This window comes from the organism of the source record quoted next, unplaced genomic scaffold, assembly GCF_019419815.1.
Source record: "Pyrus x bretschneideri cultivar Hongxiangsu unplaced genomic scaffold, Pyrus_bretschneideri_v1 Contig18, whole genome shotgun sequence".
In the NCBI taxonomy this organism is placed as follows: domain Eukaryota; kingdom Viridiplantae; phylum Streptophyta; class Magnoliopsida; order Rosales; family Rosaceae; genus Pyrus; species Pyrus x bretschneideri.
The window spans coordinates 5,404,667-5,414,735 of record NW_025999479.1 but is presented as its reverse complement, the minus strand read 5'-3'; the positions used below and the strand labels follow the sequence as shown (position 1 = coordinate 5,414,735).

Below are 10,069 nucleotides of genomic sequence, written 5' to 3'. Positions count from 1 at the left end.
CAAAATAAAATATTGATTAATAAAAAATAAAAATAGAACTTTGTTTTTGTGTTTTCAATTTCTATTTTTTTTAAATTATATATATATATATATATATATATTGTTGTGATTGAAATAAAAGTTAGAAAAATTGGGTCGCCTCCCAATTAGCGCTTTAGTTAACATCCATAGCTAGACGGATTTGAAAGAAACTGGTGATCACGTGATTTGTTCTTTTAGAATCAACCACTCTTTGACAACATCAAAGGCTAACAGTAAGTATGGAGTAACTAGATGGTTAATAACTGTGCATCTGAATTCATTGGTTGATGCCTTCTTGTCCACCATTCTATGAGAATGAATCTTTGAAGCCAATTTGAAATGGAACACTTTTAGAAAATAATAATAAAAGGATACTAGAGTTCCACCATCACCTTAATAATCTTATGTAGTTTTACCAATTACTTATGAATTACATATGCAACTTTGAAGGTTAGGTTTTCCTTATGCATATTCTACTTGTGGCATTCAAGCTAGAACATATATCAAAAATGCAATCCGTCAGTGGCATTCAGATCAAATATAAACATGCATGACTCATTATGGTTTGTGAAAACCCTTTGAACCATGCAACCCTTAAGACGTGGCATTCACCCTAAGTGAACTTACAACTATCAATCATAAGAAGCAATACTCAATCGTCCAATGGCATTCCGACCGAATTGCATATGACTAATTATCTAAGCATTCTAATGGTAGCTAAGCATTAAGATATGGAGACAGTTTAAACACAGTGATTAATAATTCAAAGCATGCATGCATAATATCATAAGCAATTAAATAAAAACCACATATTCATGCTAAGGCTCAAGACATTGCCCTAGCAAACAACAATTGGTTTCAAACAACCATAAAACAAAACGAATTTATTGAAATAGAAAAAGGATGGAAAGCACCTTAAAATACAAATTGTCAAAGCCTAGCTAAGTTCTCCAAATTGATGCCTCCTTTTCTAATGGCTAAATAGCCATATTTATACTACTATAAAATAAAATCCTTCCTAGAAAATGTCTTCTAAAAACTAGGAAACATAATAGAATAAAATAACTAAGAAATAAAAGGTTTCCTATTTAAATTGAAATTCAGACTTCTCAGAAAATCAGACTTTTGACCAACCAAATCAACTTCGATTTGGTCTCAAAATGTCTCTTTTTAAAGCTTGAGATGTCCCTAACAGATCCTTAAAAGGAATCTTCCTCAAAATATGCCATCTAGAAAAGGTCTTCTAAAAACTAGGAAACATAATAATATAAAATAAGGGTTGTTTTATTGGCACCCCATATTTTGTTGATTACACCCCACGTACTTAAAATACCCCACAACTACTTTTTAGATTAAAAAATATCTTAATGTACCCCACATTCTTTCCTAAGCTACCCTCACACCCTAAACTCCTCACATACACCCCACATCAAACCCGCTTATTCGTCTTCACAAACTTGTTTCCTCTAGTTTTCTTTTCAATTTTCATATCACCAACCCATATAATTCTTCAATCTTTCTTTTAGTCAAAATGGGTTTTCATTAAAGCAAAGACAAAATGACATAAGCCTCTCCCAAACTGACTCGAGGGCAAAAGGATTTAAGTCTTGCAGTTGTATGTATATATATTGAAGTGATGGAGTTTCACATTGAGTTTTCAAACTTTTACGGAAAACCTGTTCATTCATTTCTGGAAAAAATAGTCATATTGCTTATGTGAGAGTGTAGAAGTAAATTTTAAGCATGACTCAAAGAAAGAACTTGCGGTGTATTTAGAATCTTCTTTTTAATTTTTAGAACATTTTAGGACTTAAATAGTCATTTTATGAGCAATTTAATATTAAATCATTATGCGGGGTGTAGTCAACAAAACATGGTGTGTTAATATAAAAAAAAAAACCCTAAAATAACTAGGAAATAAAAGGTTTCCTATTTAAACTGAAATTCGAACTTCTTAGAAAATCAGACTTTTGACCAACCAAATCAACTCCAATTTATCTCAAAGGGTTTCTTGGTTCCCAGGATAGTAACCAAGTTCTCATTCTCGCATGAACAGTTGTAAGAGAAGAAGATTGAGGTTCGTCATATTGGTTCCCAGGATAACTATGCTGATCTATTACAAAATCCCTACCTAAGAGCTCATTTTTGAAGCACGTTAGAGATATTGGATTGCTCAGGCTTTCAGAATTTACGTAAGGCGTCTTCTCGATGCTGATGTTCAAGGAAACACCTAGTCTTGTGCTAGTTACGGGAAGGCATCCTAAAGATGCCAATGATTTGGCTCATGTACTCTTATTCTTTGCTGAGTTTTATTGCACTGAGTTTTGCTTATAAAGGTTTTTACCTTGGCACCAATTTTGGTCTTCTAACCAGACAGTGATGATCATCCATCATTTGAGCCATGTTTGAAGTCATGTAAGTCCTCCTAAGGAGTTTTGCTGATATCAGGGGGTGAAATCCCTACGAGTATGAAGTTTCTCCCACGCTGACTACCAGTTCTTCTCCTTACTTGAGTTTTCTAAGTCATCCTCATGAAGAGCATACAATTCATTTTTGAGAACTACGGTGCAACCTGAAAATAGATGATTCAGATTGTTGAAGTTCAATGTAGAGTGGGTCCTATAATTAATATATATATATATATATATGCATATCTATATGTGTGTGTGTGTGTGTGTGTGTGTGTAAGTATGTTTGAAGAGAAAATCTTTCCTTTACAAAGCGGCAAAAATGTGAAGAAAGGTGAGATGCCGAGAAGTGGTAGACTTGGGATTACCTGTTGTACATCTATCCATTAAAACAGCCTAAAATTGGTCAGAACTTACCTCCTGCTAACAGGTTTCTATTTGTTTTAAAGAAAAGTCAAGAGCAAAAGGCCGGCTGTACTTTTTGTACCATTTGAAAGTTAGCAACTACCAATGCGCTGTCTCTAGGTGAAAGCTACATTTCATGAGAACGACCTCTAATTTTCATCCGCATACAAGTAATGATGAAATAATCATTAAAACCATCACCCAAATTACTTCTAATTAATTTCATACTTGAACTTAATCACACAAATAAATTTCCGAAACCAAGTTCTGGTTAATACAAAAATTTCTAGTTTGATTTGAATAATTAGGGTCTAAAGTTGGCCTAAAAAAATAAACAAAACATTGTCTCATTAGTTATCACGGAAATTAGTATCTCTAACATTACTAAAAAGTTGCGACAAATTCAGCTCATATAAATTCCAATTCCATAGGCACCAATGAGCTTCCATTTGAGCAACTTTTCATGAACTGGGGGGAATCTCGATTGATTGGTGTAATAATATTGCATGCTTGGCAAAAAATGGATTTATCTGCATCAGTGAGTTAAACTCCTGGGCAATTCCAGCACTCGATTACAAACACAACTGCCAAAACCAAACGATGAAAAGCAAGGAACTATTTTTTCCGATCTTATTCGATTGAAACGGAGTGAGAAACGGATTTATCAAAGAGGACAGCCTCCTAGCTTTGGGACTCACTCCTTAATACGCTATATACCAGCTGTAAGGAGCCCTTCGGGCTCATGATCTTGTTCTTTTTAATTCCCCATCTGTACTTTCACCCTAGTCCTGAGAGATCCCTAACCGAAACCAAAAAAAAATTGAAGTTCCTCCCTCTATATGCCACATAAAATACCATACCACTTGTTACTTTGATTTCTTCTGATACATGGCTCGTAGTACTGGTCGCCAGCGTGACACGGTGATAGACATCGGGAAGCCGTCGAGCTTCACAGGGGGGCTTGAGTTTTCCACCCTAACGTACACGGTGACAAAGAAAACCAAAGATGAGGAGGGAAAATGGATGAGGCAAGAAGTGGACTTGTTGCACAAGATCACGGGGTTTGCACCGAAAGGGTCTATCACAGCCGTGATGGGTCCTAGTGGTGCTGGGAAGTCTACGTTCTTGGATGGACTGGCAGGGAGGATAGCAAGTGGGAGTCTTAAGGGAAGAGTGTCCTTGGATGGCAAGGAAATGAGTCCCAGCTTGATTAAAAGGACTTCAGCCTATATTATGCAGGATGATAGGCTTTTTCCAAGTCTTACAGTTTATGAGACTTTGATGTTTGCTGCTGATTTGAGGTTGGGACCGGTTTCAACTGCTGATAAGAAGCAGCGAGTCGAAAAGCTGATTCAACAGCTTGGATTAACTGTGAGTAATTCTATTCAATCCATAAATTGGTTCTATATGAGTATAGAATGGTATATTTCTAGGTATCTACCATGATATGTCAATCTGGATCATATATTTAAATGAGATTTTCAGTTGATCCATAGAATAGATTGACACTTTGATAGGATAACATGCATGCTAATGGTCCTTGAGATTAGCATAACTTCTTGGTTCCTGACAATACAAATTGATAGACATGGTCCCTAAGTATGTCCACCGTAAATCATTTTGGTCATCTCATGAAAAATCTGTCAATATTCTCATTAAATGATCACGTGGGCGACAACATGACCACCTTTTGAAGGTAATTTTATCAAACCAATTCCTTCACCTAATGAGAATATTGACAGTTTTTCACGGAATGACCATAATGATTCACGATGGACACACTCAAGACCACTTCTATCAATTTGATTATCAAGGAATAAAATAATGAGTAATGCCAATTTTAGATACCATATTTGCTAAAAGGCCAAAAACATATTTCCTGGCATATATGCATGTATGCTGTTACAGAGTACGGTTTTTATGTTACCAGAGATCAATTTGGATTGCATACTCAGTTAAGAATAAACCCGATCAAATGATTGAATTCGACATGAGAAAGCTAACCTACTATTCCATATTATTGGTGTGCTTATGTATTTGAATATATTTCTTTACGTTGAAAAGACTAATTTCATCTTCCAAATTAACTAATAATTAACTTGGATTCCATTTCTTCGTTGATTTATTGATGGCACAAAACCCTAGTGCAGACTTAATTTTCCTTTCAATCTTTTTGCAGTCTGCCAGAAACACCTTCATAGGTGATGAGGGAACCCGAGGAGTGTCTGGTGGTGAGCGTCGGAGAGTTTCAATTGGAGTGGACATCATTCATGGACCATCACTCCTCTTCCTTGATGAACCCACTTCTGGTCTAGACTCCACCAGTGCTCACAGTGTCATCGAAAAGGTGCACCACATTGCACGCTCTGGAAGCACTGTAATTCTCACCGTTCACCAACCCTCGTCCAGAATTCAATTGCTTCTCGACCATCTGATCATTCTAGCTCGAGGGCAGCTCATGTACCAAGGATCACCAAAAGATGTGGCTCTCCATCTTGGTCGAATGGGGCGCCAAGTTCACAAGGAAGAGAGCCCGATTGAGTACCTCATTGATGTGATTCAGCAATATGATCAGTCTGAACTCGGGGTCGAGGCACTAGCCGAATTTGCACGTACTGGAATGAGACCCCCGCTGTTAGTTGATGTGGATGCCTCACCTTCGACAGTTATGCCAACACCAACACCACCGCGCCATGGTGGACGTGGAGGTCAAGGCCTGGAGGACAAGGGAAGGTCTGGAAAGCGCCTGCACTTACAAACTAGTATACATTCGGTCAATGATTTTGATCACAGTGTGAGAAGCCTTTACAACAATAATAATTCAAGGTCATGGACTCCCAGCCATAGTGGGGTCATGCAAAAACTGCAGATGTTTACCCCTTCACGGCAACGAGAAGGCCAAAAGATGCAGAGCCCCATGAGGTCAGTCATCTGAAAAAGTCATTATTCGAATTTGATGCTAAATTTGTTGGATTAAATTATGTCGGTTATTTACTCAAAAACTAAGCTCGAATAGTTGTCTAACATGATATCAGGGCTCTATACACTATCTGCAGTTTAACTTTTTGAGGATCGAGTATATTTCGTGTAATGTGATTAATCGTCCGTCGCTAAGAAATAATCACATTTGTCACTAATTGATCGCGATCTTGCTCTGTTTTTTTATGCCCAATTGAAAATTCGATTTCTCATAGCCTAAACAAAATCACATCATACATTTTTGCAGTGCATCCCCAGGCTACAACTATTCAAGTGAGATTCTTCCAAGCACACCAACGCCCCATAGCAGTGACTACACAGTGAATGAGAATGACTATCTGACCCCGGTTATTGGTCCAAACGCCAATTCATACCACCACCTTGGCCCCAAATTCGCCAACTCATTCTTCCCCGAGACTTGGATTCTCATGAGGCGTAACTTCATCAACATCAGGCGCACGCCCGAGCTCTTCCTCTCAAGACTAGTAGTCCTCACATTCATGGGCTTCTTAATGGCCACCATGTTCCTAAAGCCGCCAAAAACCACTCAAGGCATCACCAACCGCCTCAGTTTCTTCATCTTCACTGTCTGCCTCTTCTTCTTCTCATCAAATGATGCTGTCCCAGCCTTCATCCAGGAGCGCTTCATCTTTGTCCGCGAGACTGCTCACAATGCCTACAGAGCCTCTTCATACACTATTGCTGGCCTAGTAACATACCTCCCCTTTCTTGCATTGCAAGCATCTGTTTACGCCGGCATTGTTTGGTTTGCCTTGGGGCTTAGAGGGCCCTTCATATACTTCTTGGTGGTCCTCTATGTTTCTCTCCTCTCAACCAATTCATTTGTGGTGTTTGTGAGCTCAGTTGTGCCCAATTACATCTTGGGATATGCAGCAGTCATTGCCTTCACTGCCTTGTTCTTCTTGTTCTGTGGCTACTTCTTGAATAGCCACGACATCCCTGGCTATTGGTCCTGGATGAACAAAGTCTCCACCATGACGTATCCATATGAAGGACTTATAATGAATCAGTACCAAACTAGCGATACTTTCGGAAAAAACCCTGACGGGTCCAACATAACCGGTTTCAACATCTTGGAAGGTCTTCGCATAGATTACGGCGGAGAACACACTCTGTCTGAAGTAAAGAAGTGGGAGAAGGTGTACGTAATGTTGGGCATGACTGTTTTATACAGGGTTTTGTTTTACTTAGTCATTCGTTTCGCGTCCAAGAACCAGAGGACGTAGAGGAAAATCGCAGAGGGACAAGAGAGTGTGATCATCATGTTGATCAATTTGTTTTTCAAAGTTATGGTTTGTGAAATTGAACTGTTAATTTCTATTGCTAGCTTCTTTTGGTTAATCTTTGAAATTATGTTCAGAGCTGCGAGAGATTTTTTTTTTGGTCAATTGCAGAAGAATGGTTCGGCGCATACCATATTTATTAACAATTATAAATTACGTGAATTAGTAATAACTGAAAACAGTAGCTTGTTTTATCTTCACTCTATCAACTTTAATAAGAATAAAAAGGAATTTTTGTTGTAATGTGTATATTTTGCCTGAACATTCAAAGAGATTAGAGACTCTAAATCATTATGTTGTTAGGTGAAACCGCGTTTGAATATACGGTCTTAATTTGACTAACAAAACATGTTAAACTCCCTAATTAAAATAATAATAATTACATAATACAGGGAACAAACCGAAAGAAATGTTGTCCTGTCAATGTTTTGGCCAAATAATATGGAGAACTGACAAAGTTTAATACCTTTTTTTGCTTTCTTTTTTTTTTTGTCAAAACAAAGTTAATGCTTTGAATGTGCGAATAATTTGTTGGAGGCATCGACCCACACGATGTTGCCATCCGCAAGTTATCAATCATTTTAGTGTATGGCTTGGAGTATCAGTACATCCCGCGAAGTGGCTCCTTATTGTGCCCTAATGGTATTGACATGGCGTGCCTCCTTCTTGCCAGACTCCTCATCATGCTGATTCTTCTTTAGGTCAGGGTTGACTTCTTCGTCATGCTGCGACTCCAACCAGCTCATGAGCGTAGCAATCAGCATGTCCTTCTCCTCAATAGTCCTGGTCAGCTTTGCAATTGCCTCGTTCATCTGTGCGAGTTGTTCTTCGATGGAGGTGGCACCAATGGTCATAACCTGCGCAGCTAAAGGATTTTACTCTTTAGCGGACATCAAGGGTGTTGGCGAAGTCTTCATGTGATGGTTGCTGGTTGGCGGTCCATGGTAAGATCCTGCGCTTGAGTCCGCATCTGAAGCCGGTGACAAGGAGCACTCCCTCAAGTTCTTTGAAGATAGAGAATCCCTCGCCGCTTTGGGATGTCATATTGCGTGCCACGATAGCATGCTTCGATGCCCCTAGCGAGGCTAGGTTGATGACAAGAGTGCATCTCTGACGCTTCCCTTGTTACTTGAGCGGCACCAACTTGGAAGTGGCACGTTGAATGGTCACCACCTTTGCTTTGCTTCGAGTCAGGATGCCGAAAGATTCTCCACTTGTAGCGGAAGTGTTGATGCTTCTTCCCTTGGTTGTGAAAGCAACTTGATCATTCTTCAATGCCATTGATTTTGAAGTGTGTTTGGATTTCTTGAAAGGAGAAAGAGATAAGAGGCAGAGATTGTCCCATTGAGCATGCCAAATTTGTAAAGACAAAAATCCTGTAGCAAATAATAAGAGAACATGTGTACAAAGAATATTTGTATTAATGTAATTATAAGGTTACAATCTCTTTACAACTGGATCCTCTGATTCGATCTCCAAAATGTAAGGTGTGCAGTGTTGTTGATTCAAGGTCGCGACGACTTGATCTTGGATGAACGGATGCCGCAAGGTTTTGGCTCTTGGCAATGGAAGAATCGACAGGTGTGGGGGTGTTTGGTGGTTCTTCACGGTTTTTACGAAGAATGCGAAGGGTTTTCCGAGTCTTCTTGAGTGTTTGAGTGTTTGAGGGGTTTGAGCGCTTGAGAGTTTCAGAGTTTCAATGTTTCAGTGTTTGGGCGTGAATGATTTTCTAGCCCTTTCTTTGTCTTGGAGTTTCGTATTTATAAACTCTCCAAGCCTTGCATGCAGATGGATTTGCCCTTCATTGTGGGCTTGATTAATTGACGAAAGAACCATGACCCGATTTGTGGGCTAGTTCGTGATTTATCTCCACCAATTAATATTTGATTTAATTAAATTAATATCAAATTATTTGTTTCTGCCAAGTGTTGACACGTGTTCTTTTTTATGACTCGTTCAATTTTGATGAGTCGCATCAATGTGTATGATTTATGCAACACATCGCATATGCCACATACACCATGACATGTCTAAACTTTAATGTGTTGGTGAATATTTATTTCACCGAAATTCAATGTCTACAAGTTAAGTTTGGATTTTAGGCTTTGACTCTCTTCATGGTGAATCTAGTTTTCATAATACTAGAAAACACATTTGAAGACTAGTTCATGAGCTTCCATAAGGTAATAAATCTCTTAAATTTTGCATTGACACAAAAAGGAAAAAATTGGAAAAAAAAAAAAAATCAAACTTGGTGCTAACCTTTACATAATTAACTTAGCATTTGCAGATGTCGTAATATTGCGGTGGTAGAAAGCAATTATGCGTATGCATTTTGGTGTGAGTTGGATATCCACCAAGTCTCCTCACCTCTAACAACTCACTATTTAAATCACCACAGCGATCGCTCTACTAAAAAAAAACTAAGCAATATTAAAATGCAATATGATTTTTAACTGGAGAAAGCCAAGACCCAACCTGTGATGCTGCATCCATGGTAACAGACAAGGAGAGAGACGAAGGGTTGGTCCGCCTTGTTAATAAAAAAAACCATTTTATTTAATTGTAGAATTAATTATAATCATCCACCACTATAAGAAAAAACTATGATAATTTTCAAATAATTGTTTGATTGAACAGTGTATTATTCTAATCCAGAGACACTAATTCTTCCTCCTTGTTCATCGGTTTTGCACTGTTTCTCCTCATTACAATCAAACCATTTTCACAGATCTCTTCCCTCTCCTATTCCCCCCACCCTTTTGATTCTCTTTCGTCTCTACAGTTCCTAGATCATAATTCTATGTTAACAACTTTTTGGCTTGCTACATGTACAACTTTGTCACGTGTGTATTTTTCGGCCCGATCAAGATGCTTAATTGTTTTACTAATTACATGTAAGTTGGTGGAAATTAGTCGAAGATTTTGGTCAAGTTAACTGAGGTGAGTAAT

The 10,069-nt window shown here is 38.3% G+C and overlaps 1 protein-coding gene across 1 annotated transcript; it reads left to right on the top strand.

Annotated features, from left to right (window-relative positions):
* Window positions 1–3,610: 3,610 nt before the first annotated feature.
* Window positions 3,611–7,194, top strand: LOC103954689 (ABC transporter G family member STR2-like). Its single transcript, XM_009366516.2, has 3 exons — window positions 3,611–4,205; window positions 5,014–5,756; window positions 6,061–7,194. Exons 1-3 carry the CDS (start codon window positions 3,723–3,725, stop codon window positions 7,058–7,060), a joined length of 2,226 nt encoding a protein of 741 aa, XP_009364791.2. The 5' UTR covers window positions 3,611–3,722; the 3' UTR covers window positions 7,061–7,194.
* The last annotated feature ends 2,875 nt before the right edge of the window (window positions 7,195–10,069 follow it).

What these genes read in the sequence shown, in the direction of transcription:
- LOC103954689 (XM_009366516.2), top strand. Translation starts at nt 3,723, where the DNA reads ATGGCTCGTAGTACTGGTCGCCAGCGTGACACGGTGATAGACATCGGG. An exon ending in TTCAACAGCTTGGATTAACT is followed by an intron (nt 4,206 to 5,013) that starts GTGAGTAATTCT and finishes ATCTTTTTGCAG; the next exon opens with TCTGCCAGAAACACCTTCAT. An exon ending in AAGATGCAGAGCCCCATGAG is followed by an intron (nt 5,757 to 6,060) that starts GTCAGTCATCTG and finishes ACATTTTTGCAG; the next exon opens with TGCATCCCCAGGCTACAACT.